The 20,562-nt window shown below is 43.4% G+C and overlaps 1 protein-coding gene across 1 annotated transcript; it reads left to right on the top strand.

Moving 5' to 3' along the window:
• The first annotated feature begins 754 nt into the window (after positions 1 to 754).
• On the top strand, positions 755 to 19,478 carry ISOC1 (isochorismatase domain containing 1). Its single transcript, XM_060235512.1, has 5 exons — positions 755 to 1,216; positions 5,499 to 5,618; positions 5,735 to 5,938; positions 6,172 to 6,288; positions 18,731 to 19,478. Exons 1-5 carry the CDS (start codon positions 779 to 781, stop codon positions 18,875 to 18,877), a joined length of 1,026 nt encoding a protein of 341 aa, XP_060091495.1. The 5' UTR covers positions 755 to 778; the 3' UTR covers positions 18,878 to 19,478.
• The last annotated feature ends 1,084 nt before the right edge of the window (positions 19,479 to 20,562 follow it).

The raw sequence follows: 20,562 nt of genomic DNA, 5'->3' as shown, positions 1-20,562 counted from the left end.
GGAGCCATGCTTCAAAACCATGTTTTTCCTCCATGGTGTCGCCACAAAGCGAGCTATGGAACCACAATTTCTAGGTGCAAACTTTGCCCATGGACATGATATATGATTTGATGTTAGGCTTGGGGGCATCCAAAGCAAAAAATATAAGGATCCATGAGGATTCATGCTTTGAAACATGTTTTTCCACTACTATGGTGCCACGAATTCATGGAGGCATGATTTCTGTGTTGCTGCTTATAGTCCAAGACACAGCATGATGATGGTTTTATATCATTTCAGCCTAAAAAATCATATGAATTCATGAGGATCTGTGGTTTGGAACCATATTTTTGTGCTGGTGTGTCGCCACAAATCCGTGGTGATTTCTGTGATGCTGCTACCTATAGTCTAAGACGTGTTCTACTATATGATGGTGATTTGATTTTGTTTCAATGTAAAAATCATATGAATTCATGAGGATCCGTTTAGATCCGACTTTTACCCAGACCCCCCTTTAATGGTTTCACATTTGGAGGAATACAGCGGACACAGTTCCTACAGCCGTCGCCGTCGTCACAGTCTACCTGCCTGTACCAGACGCTCAGCTTCCTGCTCCCGTCACTACCACGCGTATGTGACTGTCTGGCGACTCCCCCTCCGGAGAGACGGAACCCGGTCGTGACGAGAGGACTCCTTCTCTAAACGCTGCGGGCTGCGAAGGACGAGGCGGAAGGTAACGGCCGATCCCCACAAGGCTGTGTCTTATCCGAGCAGAGCGGGGGAGGGGAGGGCCGGGCCCATGGTGAGGAGGAGGAGCAGAAGCCGGGACTGGGATCCAACGGCGCCTCCAGTCTGGCCTGGAGGAGACGGTAGCAGCAGCACGAGGAGGAGGAGCTGCGGCAGCAACAGCGGCGGCGCGGAGCTGGAGCAGCTGCCCCTGAAGATGGCGGCAGCGGAGCAGCACTTCCCGGAGGCTGCCGCCCCCCTCCCGTCGTCTGGGTCGGTGCCGGTTCTCTTCTGCTTCTCTGTGTTCGCCAGGCCTTCGCCGGTGCCACACAGCTCTGGCTATGAGGTGCTGATCCAGAAGTTCCTGAGCCTCTACGGCGACCAGCTCGATATGCACCGCAAGTTCGTTGTGCAGCTGTTCTCTGAGGAATGGAGTCAGTACATAGACCTGCCCAAGGGTTTCATGGTGAACGAGCGCTGCAAAGTCCGGCTCGTGCCGTTGCAGATACAGGTGAGTGACGAAAAGCCGCCTTAGTCAGTCCTTGGCCCCTCCTCCTTCCTCGGCTTTCCTCTCACACCAACCTCCAGTCAGGAAAAAGGGGAAGGAGGAGAAAGGTGAAACCTCCAGGTTCGCTCTACAGACTAACGAAGTGGTGTTCCTCCACCTCCTGTTAGTTAAGAGTGGCGACTTTTCTGTCAGCCAGCTACTACCAAGGGAGATCATTACCGTACTTACCTTTCTTCCTCCTGCAGAAGTGGGAAGGACAATAGCTTAATTCACACAAATCGAAATAATAACCATTTAGGTGGTGTCTTTAGAGTGCTTCAGAATTCTACGAATGTTATCCCCCCCATTCCTTGTAACACACCTCCAAACTAGGCCAGTTCCAGGATTGTAAATGTAGAACAGAGGGAGGTTAATTATGTATATGTGGCGAGGAATTTTTAACAGGTCAGGTTTGAATCCAGGGTTTTCTGGATTGTACTTTTTGTACTTTTAGATTTTGGGCGGCGGGTAGCACCTGGGGCTCTCCTTTCTTGTGTCAGGTTGCTTTTGGCTGGGGGGGGTGGCATATGTTAATCAGTTATGCTAATGAGCTCCACCTCCTATTTTTCTACAAAATGATCCTTGGGCATACATATAATGGAGTTGCAGAAGTATAAGTGATGTCTGGAAAAATGTGATAGTATCAGTAATTTTTATTACTAGTAGTTCCATGAATATTTGGCACAATAGTTTTAAGTAATATTTCCCTTTTCATAGAGCAGATAAAATACCAAAACTGCACATAATTTATAGTAATACACTATGCTTATTATCTCCACCATAAATAACATTTACTTTAAAGATAGTTAAGTGGGTTGCACTATTTGCACACCTAGAGCTAAGCTGTTTAAGGATAGGATTCTAAATAACTTGATGTTTGGTATAGCTATGTTCTGTTATTGTAGATGCAAGGAATCTGGATAGGCTGACTTTAATTTGGTGGGGCTTATTCTAGTGCTATGCATAGAAGAACTGAAAAGTACAGAAGCTATTGGATTTGTGTGTTATGTTCCATGAATGAATGAATATCCCTGGAGTGAACACCGTATGTAAGTTAGTGCTACTGCCATCTGATAATTTGTATATTAATTAAGTAAAGATGTTTATTATCTGTCTTTCAAGCTATAAATGGACAATTATTTGTTTGTTTAAATAAGTTTCTATATTATGAAATTTTAATATGGGTGCTACTTTGAACATACTGAATGAAGCATAAGATAAATTTGCATGTTAATGTGCAAAAGTTACCATTGTTTCAGAAAAGGGGGGAACCCTATCTTCACTTTTTTTCTTTTGTATAGTATGAAATATTAGCAAATCAACCCTGTGAAATCTTTTCACTCTACAAAGTAAGTCCCACTTACAGTGCTATCCTTAGAAGAGGTTGCACTGTTTTAGTTCCACTGAAGTCAGTGGGCTTAGAAGGGTATGTAACTGTGAGGCTGCAGTTTTATGCACACTTTTCTGGGGATAAATCTACTGATACAGTGGGACTTGGCTATTTAGAAGTATGCTTAGTTTTGTGCTGTGTGTGTTCCAGGCTTCAGTCCAAAGCCCATTTACTGGCAAGTGGAGCAAACTGAAATTAATAGGATTTTCTCATCAACATGGCTAAGATTATTATTAGTTGTTGTAAAGATTAGTTGTCATAAATATTTTGTTTATATTTGTACCAACAGGAACCAAGGAAAGTAACATTATTACATTATTTTAAAAAAAGAAATAGTGAAATAATTCAGAAATAACATTTTTTTAAGAATGAAGGATATGATATCACTCTTGCTGTCCTCCAAACAGGTCTAAATTTCTCTGGCTGGGCAGATTTTTGGGGGAGTGGGGAAAAATCTATATGTTTTTAACACAAATTCAAGGTTTTCCATTAAAAAAAAAAGATTATGCTTTTAAATTGCAATTTCCATATCATAGTATTTTTTAGTTTGCTTTTAATTTGCCAGAGGTTTGTTATTTTAAAAATGCATTTTTGGTGTTACTATATTTATATTTATGTTTCTGGTTTTTATTTTTCTATGTAAATATGTGTTAATGGCTGTTACCTTTAGAAGCTGATAAGACATTATGTAAATGGATAACCAATGGCATCTATCCCTAGTAGCTTAGCAAAAATATATGGAAAGTTCGATGAGAAATATGGTAATGCCTTGAAGACAATGCAACATTTTCCCACATGTGGTTATTATCTCCCCTATAATATAATTCTCCAGACAGACTGATCACAGTTCACTTGTTCTCCCATTGGCTGAGCTGCCTGTTGCACAGTCTCAATGGAGAGCAACCCCCATCCTCCAGCCACTGACTGTACTGCCTGTCACTCAATCGCAATGGAGAGCAACCCCAATTCTCTAGCCCCAGGACAGACAAGGATTGAGCCACTGTTTTGCAGAGGAGAGAAAGAAAGCCTTCCCTGAGGAAAAGACCCAGAGAAAACCTCCCCTCAGTTGGCTGAGGGCTCCTCCCTCTCCTCCTCTGGAGGGGAAATAGCCAGGGACAGGAGGGGAAATGGTATCCCGTGGCAGCAGACTAGATATATAGAGAGGGAGGGAGGTAAAGCAAGAAAGAGAGGATGAAGTCCTGTGTTGGTCTGAAAGGTATCACTAAATGCCTTTGAGGGAGGAGTCATTGGGGCCAGTCCTGATTAGGGATGCCAATTCCAGGTTGGTAGGAAATTCCTGGAGATTTCATGGTGAAGTTTGAGGAGGGCAGGGTTTGGGAAGGGGAGAGCCCTCAGCTGAATATAATGCCATAGAGTCCATCCTCCAAAGCAGTTATTTTCTCTAGAGGGAGACAGATCTGTTGTCTGGAGTTCAGTTGTGAAACCATACCTGGAGGCTGGCTACTCTAAGCCTAGCAGCATTCTCTGGGTAACTATGCCAGCTAAGTGGCATGACTTAACTAGGCCTGGTTGCTTGCTGCTGTTCAGCAGAAAAACTCCTATGACAGCCAGTGTGGCATATGAGTTAGGGTTTCATAGCAGGTCTGCCAGACCCAATTTCTTGCTGTGGAAGCTGACCGGGTGATTTCGAACCATTCTCAACTTTCAGCCTAACCTACCTGACAGGGTTGTTGCGCAGATCAGAGGGGGGAGAGGAGCTTTGTAAGCTGCTTTGGTCCCCCCCCTCTGTGGAGAAAGACTGTCCTTTTCCTAGGTAGAGGCTGTAGGGGAGAGGAGATGGAAAGCTGAAGTCAGGGGGCAGATAAAGGGAAGGAGATAGGGTTGCCAACTCCAGGTTGAGAAATTTCTGGAGATTTGAGGGGTGGAGCCTGGAGAGGATGGGGTTTGAGGAGGGGTGAGACCTCAGACAGATACAGTACCATACACTCCACCCTCCAAACCAGCCATTTCTTCCTGGGGAAGCATGGCTGCCAGTCTTCAGGTGAGGACTGGAGATCACTCAGGATTACAGCTTCCCTCCAGATGGCTGCGATCACTTCCCTTGGAGAAACTGGCAGTTTTGCAGGGCGACTCTGTCATTCTTTCCCATTGAGGTAACTCCCTCCTGCTTTGGTCCACACTGTAATTTTGGACCAGTCACAAACTTTCAGCCTAATCTACCTCACATGATTGTTGTGCAGATCAAAAGGGAGAGAGGGGAACGATGTAAGCTGCTTTGGTCCACACTGTGGAGAAAGACTGTACTTTTCCTAGGTAGAGGCTTCAGGGAGGGGGGTAGAGATGGAAAGCTGAAGTCAGATAATTTCCCCTACAGGAAATGGCTGCCTTGGATGGGTGGGAAGATAGCATGGGGTGGCACTCACACAGAGCCTCTTTCTAGAGCCTGTTGTATTTTTATGCACAGCAGGCCTTATTCTAATTAAAAATAATTTTAAAAGACATCTAAAAAGGTAATGACCCTAAAGTTAGTTTAGAATATGCATTTGATACTGGGTTCAAACACAGATAAGCCATATGGAGCAAATCTTAAAGATAATGGTTAGAACCTAAAGAACTGCACAATAAAGTGTTGTGGCAGGACATCTCTATTGCAAACTGCAGTTCCCCATGGTACATGAAGGTATACCTGAGAGTTCAGGATTTATTTAGAACATAACTATAGTTCTTCTATAGACCTGCTTGAGTCTGCTAACAATAAAATGACGATTGTTGTGTAAAAAACTATATTAGATGGAAATTGTGCCTTGGGATCTTCTAAAATAATTATTTAGATCAAAACAAGTTTTAAATAAATTCTGTGCAATATTAAATCGCTAATGTTCTTCATTTCCTCAGCTAACTACCCTGGGAAACCTAACACCTTCAAGCACTGTGTTTTTCTGTTGTGATATGCAAGAGAGATTCAGACCTGCTATCAAGTATTTTGGAGATATTATCAGTGTAGGCCAACGATTGGTAAGCTTACCTGGTTTCTCAGTATAGCATCTACTGCTACCTAGTTCTTACCATTGCTAACCTTTTTATCACTTAAATGGTAGTTTCATTCTCATCTGGGATCTTTTCTTTTGCAGCTTCAAGGTGCACGAATTTTAGGAATCCCTATTATTGTAACAGAACAGTATCCTAAAGGTCTTGGGAGCACAGTGCAAGAAATTGACTTAACTGGAGCAAAACTTGTCCTACCTAAAACAAAGTTTTCTATGGTGTTGCCTGAAGTCGAGACTGCATTAGCAGAAATTCCTGGAGTTCGCAGTGTTGTTTTATTTGGAGTAGAAGTAGGTACTTTTATCATTGTAATGTATTTTCTACTGTAGTAGAATGCTGGTATTTAGATAAACCTTATTTATAAAGTTTACTTCTAAATTTGTTTTAAATGTAATCTCCTGCATTAGAGATATTTTTCAGTTTCTAACAGTGTATAATATAAATATTCAAGCTATAAACACTCTTGTTATGTCTTCTCTTTATGTAATTATTGTTATAGCTATTGTTCTTGTTTTTCTTTAAGACTCATGTGTGCATCCAACAGACAGCACTGGAATTGGTGGGCAGAGGTCTGGAAGTTCATATTGTGGCAGATGCAACCTCCTCAAGAAGTATGATGGATAGAATGTTTGCCCTAGAGGTAACTACTTTTGGATGGGTTTTTGTATTGAGGCTAACTAAAGTGATGATTAAAAGAAGGGTCTAAGGTTTACATAAGACAAGTGAGGGACCCACAGGAACTTGCAGGAGTATCTCATTTTCTCCTCCCCTACTATTTCCTCTTTCCCAGCCTTTCTTTGTCTGTATCTTCAGCTTTTCCACCTTCCCTCCCCCAGGCAGCCTTTACCAAGAAAACTATGGATGAGTTGTGTGCAGTGCTAGCGGCTGTGCCAGACACAATTGTGCAGTGGGGCAACTTGCTGGGGGTACTTCATGTTACCCTGTATCCAACAGAATTCTCTCTTTCTCTCTTGATAACCCTCATATTCTTACCTTTACCTGCTTTGTTCTCTTTTTCCTACTTACCAGCCAACCTTCCTTTTATCTGCCCTCGTCTTCAACTATATTATTTATTTACTTCATTTACAGTCTTTCTTTTTCCACAGTGGGGGACCCAAAGCAGCTCACATAATTCTCCTTTTCTTAATTTTATCAGAAAAGAAACAATTCTGAAATACTTTAGGTTGATTGTGCGTGACTGGCCCAAGATAACCCAGCAAGTTTCCATGATTGAGTGATGATTTGATTAGATGATAAGGAGGGAAAGTACAGAAGTAGTTACAATATTTTTCTGCAGAATAACTTAATGATTTTTATTGGTTCATACTTTGGTGGCCTGCACTTAAAAAGCTGGAAACAGCAGGACAAAAAAAGAGAGCATGTTTTGTTTTGGACTTTCTTGTATTTTTATATGCGTGTTTGGTGTGTGTGTGTGCTCATCTGGAAGTCAGGCAACTTCTGGTGGCTGAATAAAGCCTGCCCCTGCCTCCTGTATCTGGTATTTCAAGGAGGACTCCCATTCAAGTACTTGCCAGTCAACCCTGCTTAGCTTCCAAGATCTGACAAAATTGGGCTTGCCAAGGCTATCCAGGTCAGTGGTGGTGGTAGTGGGAGCGGGGAGCATGTTTAATGAAATATTAAATGCTCACTTCATTGTTGAGAAAATTGACCTCACTAGATAGATGAGAGAGGTCTTATATTGCAACTTTTATTCTAAACTTGTGTAGAACATTTCAGATATAAAATTTTAGTGACTAATAACGTCATATCTGCTGTGCTTGTTGTATGGGATAAAAAATAAAAGGCAAGCTTTTCCATTAGCTGTAAAAATCCTTACAGCTAATAACATGAGTGTTTGGTAGAAACAGTAACATTGATTAAATAAAAGCTTAATGTAATCCATTGTGTAACGCTAATGACTTGCAAGGAGATATAAGAATGATAATAGCCACAGGCTCAGCTGCAAAGTGGAGTAATGATAAAAGTCATGTTTGTTGTTGTGCCAAAGTTTAATGTCACAAATTTTTAAAAGTCTAGGGCAAAATATATTAAGCTTTTGTTCTTGTCTCTTAGTGTTTCTAAAGTTGCTCTGTCTGAGAAGAGCAGCAAATATACTGCCAAAGTTAGATTACAGCTAAAAAGCAGCTCAAGCCAAGTACCATACCACACCATACCAAACCTTTGGCATAATAGATTCAGATAAAAATACACAGAATATAAAAATTTAAACATTGGAGATAAAATCAAAATAAAACCGAGCTTACAGATGCATTCAAACATGGTCAGGATTAAATTTAAGGATGTCAGCCAGAAAGTTTGCCACAGCCTCACTAACCACCCCCTCAGTATCACTCAATAAATAATAACAGGGTGGCATAATAGACAAATCTGGAGAAAAAGAAAGCTTGCCAAATAAATCTTTACGGAGGTTATGGTATAAAGAACAATCAAGCAATATATGCTGGATTGAGTCAGGGGTATTTGCTCCGCAGGAGCAAAGTCTGTTGGCTAAAGGGACTCGCTGATATCTCCCTTGTAAAACTTTGGAGGGAAACGCGTTTAGTCTAGCCAACATAAATGCCCTGCGATGACTTGGAGTGGTTAGGTCTGATAGATAATTGGGCATTTTGCCACAAAAAGCATAAAGACCTAAAGAAGCTGGAGAGCAAATATAAGGGTCAGTTGGCCGTAATTTCGTTTCCTCCGATTCCCATAGTCTCAGTTTAATACATCTGAAGATATATGACTCATCAGCGGTAGAAAAATCATCTACCTCTAACCCCAATTGATTGAGTTTAGACAGAAGCACTGCTGTCCAGGATGAAATATATGGGTCTCTTTTCATACAATCAAGAAGGCTGTTGGGATCTGTTCTAAAATGAATTTTGAGCCAGAATTTAAACACTGCAATCCAGGCTTTTGTCTCCACCACTGACCCACTTCAGAGCAGAGAGCAAAGTAGGATTTGTCTAAAGAATGAGGTCAAGCCAAGTATATCTGTCACTATCAGTCTCTGCTTCAGATTCATATAGGTGTTCATTGCAGAAGTGCCACAATTGGGCATACCTGGAAACTTGGGACAGTTACAACTAGCTTCTTTATTAAGCTTCTTCCCTCTTACCAAATATGAGGAAATAATGTTAGCAGAGTTTTGAGGTAGCCAAATCAAATGAATTCTGCACCCTCACAAACCTAATTCCAGGGTCCTTAGAAGGTATTTAATAAGCAGAAATAATATGTAACTGTTTGCTGGAATAGGAAATACATGCAAAGCCTATTCCATACTACAGTCTGCCTTTCTCAAACAAAGTTGCATGCAAAGCCTATTCCATACTAGAGTCTGCCTTTCTCAAACAAAGTTGCAGGATTATATTGTTCTCCAGTCGAGTCAGCTGTCTACTATTTGAATGCTGTTTTGAACCAGAAATGCCTCAAGAATCTGTGTTCAGATGCACACAGGTGTTTGGCATGCAAGCCAGGTGTTCTGAAGAAGTGAGCAGTGGCTCATGAAACCTACCCTGCCACTAATTTTGTTGGTCTTTAAGATGCTACTGGACTCTTACTCTTTTCGGGTGCTCTCCTACTGAGTCACGCCCCCCTCTCTAACCAAAGTTGTTTTATACTGCATCAGATCCTTATGGAGCTATCCTAAGAACACTTTCTCCGAAGTAAGCCCCATCGACTAGACTTGAGTGGGATTTTGTGTAGATCTGTTTAGGATTGCTTCCTTCATCTGTCAGTTATTGTCTTGACTGGTAGCAGCTCTCCTGGGTGAGGTCTTTCACATTTCACATTAGGGGAGGGACGATGGCTCAGTGGTAGAGCATCTGCTTGGTAAGCAGAAGATCCCAGGTTCAATCCCTGGCATCTCCAACTAAAAAGGGTCCAGGCAAGTAGGCGTGAAGGACCTCAGATTGAGAACCTGGAGAGCCGCTGCCAGTCTGAGTGGGCAATACTGACTTTGATGGACAGAAGGTCTGATTCAGTATAAGGCAGCTTCATATGTTCATTGACTGCCATGTGATCCTTTTAGCTGAGGATTCCAGGGATTGAACCTGGGACCTTCGAAGATGAAGAAGACATTTATTTGTATCATGCTCTTGTCGGAGCGGGAGTAGCAGAGTGAGGGAGATGACTTGCCCGACACAGGGCTTCAGGAAAGAAAATCAGGCCGACACGTGCAACTAGTGCCAAAAGGTGTATTAACATATATACACGACAAGTGCTCTCTTGTGCAGTCTATACAATATCACCTCCACGGACAAAGTGCTTCGCCTAACCACCATCTCACAGGGAGAGACCTGTGTGATGCACACACAGATCATATATAGTCCAAGCAGCCAATCCTGGCCATGCTGACTCAGCAGATTGCATCACTTGGCTTCTGCCGGCTCAAGCCGGTCTGCTGATCAGGTCACTGTGACCTAGCCTGGCAGCTAGATCACCAGCTGTCATACCGTGGCTGTCAGACTGGGTTTATGTAGATTCTTGCTCCAACACACCTCCTAATCTATTTAAACCCAGTATACCCAAACACTTTACACAGTTTTCATGTTCACTTGCAGTTAAACATTTCGTGAATATATCAGCGGCATTCTCATCCGATGTACACTTTATTATTTTTATGAGGTTTTTAGCCGCTGCTTCCTTCACATTTTGGTACCTGATAAGTATATGCTTGCTTTTCCCTCGAGCAGCTTGGTTCTCCGTCAGTTCTTTGGCTGCTGAGTTGTCAGTATATACTGAAACTGGCAAATTTACAGGTATGCTAAAGTCCCTCATCAGTTGTACTGCCCACTCTAGGTTAAGTACACATTCGTTTATGGCACCGTACTCTGCCTCACACGTGCTACATGCCACCAGGGTCTGCTTGGTGGCTTTCCATACTACTAGGGCATCTCCCAGAAATATTCCAATTCCTGTGGTTGATTTTGCCTTGGGCCGGTCCCCCCAGCTTGCGTCAGCATAGGCGCGTAGTTCAGGTTTTTCTCCTACTCTGAGGGATAGCTTACGTTCTATTGTGCCGCTGAGGTAACGGAGTACTCTTTTAGCCGCCACCCAATCTTTGTGGTGGGGTTCAGCATTTTTCTGGCACAATATATGTACCGCATAGCTGATATCTGGCCTGGTCCAGCACGCTAGGTGCAATAAGGACCCGATCAGGGACTGGTATAATGGTACATTCTTGAATATCTCACCTTCAGGTTCCTTGCTATAACCTGTGGTCATGGGTGTTTGCACACTGCTAGCTTCGTTCATACCATACTGAGCTAGCAGCGCTCTCACTTTGTTGCTCTGGGACAGTTCAAAACAACCATCGGCCCTCCTCGCTATTTCCACCCCTAGGTAGTAGCTCACTGGCCCCAGGTGCTTGATAGTGAACAGCTTACTGGCTGTTTCTTGAAACCATGCTAATTGTTGGTTGGAGTCCACTAAGACAATCAGATCGTCCACAAAGATGAGGACTATCATTCTGGACTCTCCCACCACCCTGCTAAACATGCAAGGGTCTGCCAGATGCTGGTTGAATCCTACTTTCATTAATGCTGACTTCAAACACTTGTACCATGCGTGTCCGGCTTGTTTCAAACCATACAAGGCTTTGTTCAGTTTTAACACACCACTCCCACCATCAAAACCGGGGATTTGTTCCATAAACAGCTCCTGGTCTAAGGGGGAGTTCAAATAGGCTGTCTCGAAGTCAAAGTGATGGGCTTGTTGCCCCGTACTTCCAGCCTTACACAATGCTGCCCTGAGGGTTTCAGCTTTTAAAGTGGGGGCAAACACTTGCTGATAATCCAATCCCTTCCTTTGGCTGAACCCTCTGGCCACTAACCTGGCCTTTCGTTGCACGGCTCCATTTGCGTCTTTCTTTAACCGGTAGGTCCACCTACAGGAGATAATGTTCCGGTTGCCCGGCCTTAGCACCTCAGTAAACACTCTGTTTTTCAGCAAGGAATCATATTCCTTCTGCATTGCGGCAAACCATGCTAGCCTTTCTTTACTATCTAGCTTCAGCACCTCCTCGTATGTTTCAGGTTCAGGGGTGCTGACTTGGTTTGCACTTGGGAACCCGTATCTAGCAGGAGGGATGCCTTTTGTGGCTCTGGCCGACACCCGTGGCCCTGTGCCAGGATTCGGCTCACCTTCTCCAGCCCCACTGGGTGCCACCTCCTGGGCTGGGCTTCTGGGCTGCGCTCCAACATTCTTATCAGTACTTGGCAGCATTCCCAGGTCTCTTTCCGTAGAGTGCAATCTTGCCCAGCTGGACTCACTAAATCCAGCGGACCTACTAAAGGTTAGCTTCGCCCGCTTATCACAAAAGCGATATGATTTGGTTTCTGGCTGGTAGCCCAGAAAGGTTAGGCTCACTGCCCGGTCACCTCCTTTCCTTCTATGTTTCAGAGGAATATTCACCCAGGCTTGGGTTCCAAATACCCTCAGAAAGCTCAAATCTGGGCAGTGGTTATATAGCCGCTTATAAGGCAAATCATTTACAGGCTTACACCAAACCCTATTATGTACGTATGCCGAGCAATGCATCGCTTCCGCCCAATAACGAATTGGCAGCTTTGCATCCTCGAGCATGCTGTGCATTAGTGTTTGTAACACGGCGCCTGTTCGCTCGGATAGCCCATGTTCTTGGGGCGTTGCTGGGTTCGTCAGACGGTGGGCAATGCCCTTGTTTTCCAGCCAACGTTTCATCTGGTTAGATAAGAATTCCCCCCCTCTGTCGGTTTGTACAGCTAGGAGATTAACCCCTAATTGTCTCTCCACTGTTTTGACCCACTTGGTGAATGTCTTATACACCTCAGACTTATGCACCATGGTGAAAACCCACGCGTACCTCGTGTGGTCGTCGGTGGCCACCAAGCAGTATCTCCTCCCCGACAGACTCTTTGGCAATGGGCCAATAACGTCTAAATGGACTAGTTCCAGGGCTCGTGTGCTTTCCCTTGAGCTTTCTTTAGCAACAGCACACGCCTTGCTTTTGGTCTTCTTGCAGACCTGGCAATCCAAGTAACATTTGCAAGGATTTACTTTCAAACTAGGCACAAGCTCCAGGGTTTTCTTTAACGCCCTAAATCCGCAGTGCCCAAGTCTCCTATGGAGCAAATGTATACAATTATTGTGCACAGGCTCATTCGACACCTGAGCCACCTGGGCACAATCACTCTGGACCACATACAGTTTACCTTCCCTCTTTCCTGTCACAAGCAACTTTCCCCCACCTCCCAGGATTTTGCAGCAGGTTTTCTCAAATCTCACCTGGTATCCCTGGTCAAACAGTGTGCTAACACTCAACAGGTTAGACTGCAGTGAGGGTACATACAACACATTTTGCAACATACATTTCAGTGCAGGAAATTCCACATTGCCTGAGCAAACAGAATTGGCAGTGGTCCCATCAGCCAATCTCACATACTTATGCTCAGGACTGTCAATGTTTTTCAACAACTCCTTCTCGCAGCAGAGATGGCTCGTTGCCCCGGAGTCTAAAATCCAAGCAGACCCTGTGCTCTCTACTGCAGACGTGACCAGCCGGGTTGCTTCCTCACACGGGCTGGCGGTCCTCCGCTCTCGCCGCACACGCCCCCGCCTCTTCTCCCTCTCAGGGCAAGCTCGGAGCAGGTGCTGCGACGACCCGCATCCATAGCAGCGACGGACTGCAAACGCAGTCGGCTCCACTTCCTCCACCTTCGGACGCCTGCCAGCAGCAGAAGCTGGCTCATTCTTGGCTGTCTTCCCGGACACACCGATAACAGCACGCTGCCCGGCCGACACCCCCGGACAGCTCACGGCCGCAATTCTCTCTTGGAAGTCAAGCAGGTGGGCACAGACGTAATCCATGGTCAGGGTCGCTACGTCCACCGTCTCCAGAGAAGTTATCAGGGGAGTGTACTCAGGTGGCAACGACGACAGCAAAACGTACACTCTGTCGTCTGGAGCTACAGTCTTGCCTCTTCCCTCCAGCTCAACGAAACAGTCCGTTAGCCGTTTGATGTGATCTTTCACACACCCTCCAGCCGGCATAACGGTGCGGAACATCCTCCTTGTCAAGGCCATGAGGGAACCAGCAGTGGTGCTAACATGCACCGCACTCAACGCGTCCCAGGCAGCCTTGGGAGTGTCCTTCCCTCGCACATAAACCAGCTGGTCATCTCCTATAGATAGCACTATGTTGGCCAGTGCCTTATCCGATAACACAGTCTCGGCAGGAGATAAGTCAGCAGGGGGGTTACTCACGAACAGCCATTGCCCTTCACGCTTGAGGTAGTGTTGCATTCTCAGGCTCCACACCGCGTAGTTGGCTGAGGTGAGCTTCTCAACGGCTACTCCAAGCTGTTGCTGAGCCATCGTGCCGACTCCTCCTCACAGCTGGCTGCCGACGTCCCTCTGGCTCTCAAACAGAGAACGGTGGTGCTTCTGTGTCCTTCACCGGCGTTCCTCGCCTCCGGCTCTTTCCAAACTCACAGTCAGCTCAACTCGCAACTCTCTCCTCCGCGCAGCGGAACCGCCCTGGGCCCATAACCCTGTCGGAGCGGGAGTAGCAGAGTGAGGGAGATGACTTGCCCGACACAGGGCTTCAGGAAAGAAAATCAGGCCGACACGTGCAACTAGTGCCAAAAGGTGTATTAACATATATACACGACAAGTGCTCTCTTGTGCAGTCTATACAATATCACCTCCACGGACAAAGTGCTTCGCCTAACCACCATCTCACAGGGAGAGACCTGTGTGATGCACACACAGATCATATATAGTCCAAGCAGCCAATCCTGGCCATGCTGACTCAGCAGATTGCATCACTTGGCTTCTGCCGGCTCAAGCCGGTCTGCTGATCAGGTCACTGTGACCTAGCCTGGCAGCTAGATCACCAGCTGTCATACCGTGGCTGTCAGACTGGGTTTATGTAGATTCTTGCTCCAACAGCTCTATACTGTGAATCTCAGAGTGGCTCTCAATCTCTTTTACCTCCCCCCCCCCCACAACAGACACCCTGTGAGGTAGGTGGGGCCGAGAGGACTCTCACAGCAGCTGCCCTTTCAAGGACAACTCTGGGCGAGAGCTATGACTGACCCAAGGCCATTCCAGCAGCTGCAAGTGGAGGAGTGGGGAAATCAAACCCGGTTCTCCCAGATAAGACTCTGTTCGCTTAACCACTGCGCCAGACTGGCTCTCAGCAAGCAGATGCTGTGCCACTGAGCCACAGCCCTTCTCTACAAGAGACGAGGCTCGTGTTCAGCACCCCTTGACTTTTTAAACTTTCAACCCCAAAGGTTTTTCAGTGCACTCCTCCGATCTCAGTTTGAGGAGTAGAATCCATTTTCAAACTTGGGGAAAGCACAGATCCTGCAGGGACCTCTTTGTTCCGCTTTTTCTTTTTGGGGGGTAGGCAGGGAATGGTCTTTGTTTGTTTCTGTTCTGTTTGAGTCAGCTTGAGGCTGGCTCTGTGAATGGAACCTTTTGGCTCATTACTTCGGTTAATTACTGAATTTTGCCCCGTAGATTTGTCTGGTTTTTCTTCCGACACATGGAGGTCTCACCTTCCCAGCTGCTAGAGAACATGATGAAAGTACCACTGTTGTGAATACAAAAAGCAACTCCATTTGCCGTGATACCACCTCTTAGATATCAGAGCACATCACATTTCTTTTCTCCCCCCCCCCCCCCTTTACAGACCAGTTCTTTTTTATGGCAACATCAAAAGGATCTTGCGGGCTTTTCAGGGTAGAATCATTTTGTAACATTTTACAGTACAATCCTAAAAGCACTTACTAGAAAGTAAGACTTGGCAAAATGAGACTTGACCAACAGCACAGCAGACTTTTGAAGTCGTTTAGTGCTCAAAGCACTTCAGACACTTTAATATAGTACATCAGCCCTGTAAGGTAGGCCCAGGGCTCACTTTGTTGCAGGAGCTCCTTTGCATGTTGAGCCGCACACCCCTGATGTGGCCGGTCCTCCTGGAGCTTACAGTAGGCCCTGGACTAAGAGCCCTGTAAGCTCCAGGAGGATTGGCTGCATGGGGGGGGGGGGGGGTGGTCTGGTATGCGGGGGAGTTCCTGCTGCAAAAAAAGCCCTGGGTAGGTCAGTGTAATTGCATCATCAACTCTACCTGCTGGACTGCAAGTCTACTTAGTGAGTAGTAATCCTATGATACCTTGGTGGTGGAAAGTGGCAGGGACTTTTGCTCAATGCCATTAGGATAAGTGGTGAATTGAACTCTGCTATTCTGGAGCATACTGTGACATGCTAAGCACTGTGCAAGTCTGTCTTCCAGTGTTTAAGGCTTTTGTTGATGTTGGATGGTTTTCTTATGTATTGCAAGCTACATTGAATCCAGGGTAAGCAGACAGAAAGACCAAAGTTTGATAATAGAATTCACTGCCACAAGAAGTGGTGGTGGCTATAAGCATAGACTTCTTCAAGAGGGAATTGGATAAATATGTGGAGCAGAGGTCCATCAGTGGCTATTAGCCACAAGGTATAGATGGAACACTCTGTCTGGGGCAGTGAGGCTCTGTTTTCTTGGTGCTTAGGGGGCAACAGTGGGAGGGCTTCAGGAGTTCTGTCCCTGTTGGTGGACCTCTTAATGGTACCTGGGTTTTGGCCACCGTGTGACACAGTGTTGGACTGGACTGATTATACATGGGATGGAGAAAGTAGAGAAATAAGTACTTTTCTCCTTTTCTCACAATACAGGAACTCGTGGGCATTCAATAAAATTGCTGAGTAATAGGTTTAGAACAGAACCAAAGGGTGATTAACATGTGGAATTTACTGCCACAGGAGGTGGTGACAGCTACAAGCATAGACAGCTTCAAGAGGGGATTGGATAAAAATATGGAGCAGAGATCCATCAGTGGCTATTAGCCACAGCGTATTGTTGGAACTGTCTGGGGCAGTGATGCTCTGTATTCTTGGTGCTTGGGGGGGGGGCAAAATGGAGGGGCTTCTAGCCCCACTTGTCAACTTCCTGATGGCACTTGGGTTGGTTTTTTTGGCCGCTGTGTGACACAGAGTGTTGGACTGGATGGACCATTGGCCTGATCCAACATGGCTTTTCTTATGTTCACACTATTCAAAAGGTCAAGTTTTCTCAAGCCTGGTAACTGTCCTAGGAGATACCTAGTAAAGGTTCATATTGTGGAATAGCTCATTTGGTCTGATCAGGCCTCAGATTCAGCAGGAGCTCACAGGAGCACAGCTCCTGAACCTTTCTGATGGTTCCCCCTCTTCCTCCCCACCTACCTTATCCATTGCATAGTAGGTGCAGCTGCATAACAATCCTTGGATTAGGAGAGTGGGCAGCCAGTCAGCCACCAGGAGCTTTGCCACGCCCCCAGCAGCCCTCCTTAACCCCCGGAGAAGTCTGTGCCACCCTTTCTCCACTCCTTAGGTGATTTTGGGCAGCAGGTGGCTTGTTGGCCTTTTGACTGGTGGGGGGGGGGGTGCAGCCAAGGAGATTCCCAGATGAGCGAGGGCTGCATGGGCTGGCTGGATCTCTAGCCAGCCCAAGCAGGCCTCGCTCATCCATGGCTCTCCTTTCTGCATCGTTTTGCTTTTGACTGGTGGGGGGGCAGCATATGCTAATGAGTTATGCTAATGAGCTCTGCCACCTATTTTTCTACAAAATGACCCCTGGGTCTGATGTAAAGACAAGCCCAGAGATTGCATAGGTTATTTGCACATAATAATTTTGTACATAATATTGCAACAGTAGTTTATTTCAAGAAACTTCATCAACTCAGTATGTTTATCTGGAATCCATCTGTTTTAATTAATCATCTTTGCACTGGGGACTTGAATTTTATAGCTTGTTACAGGGAATTGGTTTGCACAGGCATCCTTCTAGATACTCTATATCAAATACTATTACATGTGATTTGCATTAGCACATAGAATGAACCTCTGAGGCTGTATTTTCACAAATTTTTAAACGTTAATTATTAACCTCCTTTTTCTGTGCCATTCATATAAAACAAGCTGCCCTTAGTTTATCACATTAATGCTGGATAGTGTCCTCAAATTTATAGCATCATAATTGGATGGTTTTGGTTTTTAAGAAAAAAATATTTGCTGCCTAGGCTGTCTGTTCTTGATTTTTGGATTTGCAGGTCTTATATTTGTTTAAAGTCTTGCCTCATTTTTCATCTATTCACTTAAAAATAATAAATATAATGGTTTTTAATTTGGTAATTAGAAAACTCTATAAATATATATTTTAAATCAAATATTTAGAATGCTTAAATGTTACATTTTGAAATGATGTTACATTTTGATTGATGTTCAAAGTAGCTCCTGGAACATTTCAATTTATTTGTTCACCTTTTGAACTAGAGATTTGTCTGAATATAATTATGGTATTGGGGAAATACTGCACTGCTACACATGGTATTATAAAGTCTTTTGAGTAGTGCTGAAAAATAAAATGTTTATATTCATACACAGTAAAAGATTTTCTCTCTCTGTCTTGAAGTGATTATCTTATTTTGGCTTAAATCACATATTTAACTGTTATAATGGATAGTTACTTGTCTGTACTGAGTAATGTTTCTTTGTACATATATTGAAATTAACTGTGTTTATTCTTCATAAAATAGTAGTCTAAACCATTGTTTAATCCAGGTATTGAATCCAAGTTTGTATGCAGTGAACAAAATCTAGTTCACCTACTATTATTTGAACTCCTTGGGAAAGCAGATATTGTTTTTTCAAATCAGGCATCTATAATTGTACTGTGCTTGAGTAGGGTTGGGGGAGAAGAGAGGCACGTGTGTGAGGACAGCAGCAAGATGTGTCAGTATACAACCTGTGCAAGCCTCACTGGAATTCCTTGAATTCTGTGGACATTTTCACCTTTTAAAAATAATAATAGTACATTATTGCGCTCTCTCTCTCTCTCTCTCTATATATATATATATACACACACACACACACACACACACACACATATATATATATATATATATATATATATATATATATATATATTAAAGGCAGTGCTTTTGTTGTTGTAAACTGATCAACAAGATACATGGTATGTCCTCATTCAGTATTTGCTTCTGCTTTTTCAGCGTCTTGCTCGCACCGGGATTATTGTTACTACTAGTGAAGCTATATTGTTGCAGCTGATAGCTGACAAAGATCATCCCAAATTTAAAGAAATACAGAACCTCATTAAGGCAAGTGCTCCAGAGTCAGGACTTCTTTCCAAAGTATAAAGTGGGTGTCCTTGAAAGAACCTTGGAAATGAAAAGAGACTTAAGGCTGGAAGTACATACACACACACACACCTCTTTTTCTCCTGGCAGAAGTATAAAGCTGCAAATTGATGTATTTGTGCTTGCCTTAGCAGAATTTGTTTGGCTTTGCTGTCAAAATGCCAGTGTATTCAGTTAATCCCTATTCTCAAGTTTTTGGGTACTACAGAATCGTTTTGTTTTCAGAACAAAATTTAAAAACAGGTGCTGTTTGTACTGTACTCACGGATTGTAACAACTCAAAAACAAAAATTCATATTTCTGTGAAAATTCTCTTGATTGTATAAATGTACTGTGGTTTGTTTCAATTTTGTACCAATAATACAGTTTAAATTAGATAATAAGGTATGTTTTAACATTCTACAAATGGAATCATATTTTAAATAAAATGGATATACATACCCTGGAGGAAAAAATGATGATGATGATGATTAGATAAACGAACAGTGGAACAAATAACACAAGTGTATTGTATTAGACAGATGAAACTTAATTAGACTGATGCTTGTTATTCATTGATTTGTGTTCAAAAGGCCTTTATAATAAAGTTCCAAATGGCAAAGTTTGTAGGTTATTGTTCACCTTAAAATTGTAAACACTTCTGACAGTGTTTTAATTGAACTATCTGAAAGATGTTGATTCACTTTAAACAATTCAGATGAGTATGTTCAAACTCCACCTTTCCAAGTATTGAAATAACGTTTTTCCTGGATGTGTTGGAGGATTTATTTTTAATCCCTGTATGTTTAGATTTTAATGAACTCCATCTGGCTTCTGCATTTGATCAGGCAAGCTTGATGAGGGGAGAATCAGATTCTTAAATCAGCTTCTGTGGTTTGAATGTAAATAGGGTTTAAAAGGAGTTGGGCAAAACACACATCCACATATGCACACACACACACACACAAGTTATATGTATATTTTAAAGGCCTCCATAGCTTGATGCAATGTTTTATGGCTGGAAGTAAATCTGAGTAGCACTGCTGTTAATACAGACAATTGTTTCATTTTCTTTCTAAAGTTGTTATAAAGTGTATCTAGGTTTTTAGGTGGATATTGTACAATCTGATACATAATATTAACACTTTTTTAAAAAAAATGCATTGTTCATCAATTCATAAATTTCCCAGAAAATTTGGCTGTAGAAGAAATGGTCTTGATATATTTAAATGAATTGAAGTTCTTATTGTAATATGGAGAAGTTAAGCTCTTCAGTTTAAAATCATTTTCACTGGGAACTAAACAAAATCTTTTTCCATCTTCTTCTGTTAAATTCCCACTATTTAAAAAAAAATGTATGCAGTAGTTCAAAGCTGTCATTTATGAGATTCACTTTTTGGTTCTTTTTTGTTTGTTTTATAATTATTACTATGCAATGTGGAATGAACCCAGTAAATGACTTTAGACAGAACAAAAAAATCTAGCACATGAACCCGGAACCTGGCTTGGGATAAAATCTTTTTTCCCTGGTAGTCATTGACTTACAACTTTCTTTTCTTGCATATTACTCATGCTCTTTAGCAAGGTAAAATATACATGAATAGTATCAGGAAAACTACATGATAAAGTAATATATTAATATCTGTTTTAAATATTTGTGTGATGGCTAATTCAAATTAACTGATGTGCTCCAAAGAGGGTCTTTA

Source organism: Heteronotia binoei, chromosome 4 (assembly GCF_032191835.1).
Source record: "Heteronotia binoei isolate CCM8104 ecotype False Entrance Well chromosome 4, APGP_CSIRO_Hbin_v1, whole genome shotgun sequence".
In the NCBI taxonomy this organism is placed as follows: domain Eukaryota; kingdom Metazoa; phylum Chordata; class Lepidosauria; order Squamata; family Gekkonidae; genus Heteronotia; species Heteronotia binoei.
Note: the sequence above shows the minus strand (reverse complement) of the source record. Positions and strands in the feature narration are given on the sequence as shown.

What these genes read in the sequence shown, in the direction of transcription:
- ISOC1 (XM_060235512.1), top strand. Translation starts at nt 779, where the DNA reads ATGGTGAGGAGGAGGAGCAGAAGCCGGGACTGGGATCCAACGGCGCCT. An exon ending in TTGTTTTATTTGGAGTAGAA is followed by an intron (nt 5,939 to 6,171) that starts GTAGGTACTTTT and finishes TTTTTCTTTAAG; the next exon opens with ACTCATGTGTGCATCCAACA. An exon ending in ATAGAATGTTTGCCCTAGAG is followed by an intron (nt 6,289 to 18,730) that starts GTAACTACTTTT and finishes CTGCTTTTTCAG; the next exon opens with CGTCTTGCTCGCACCGGGAT.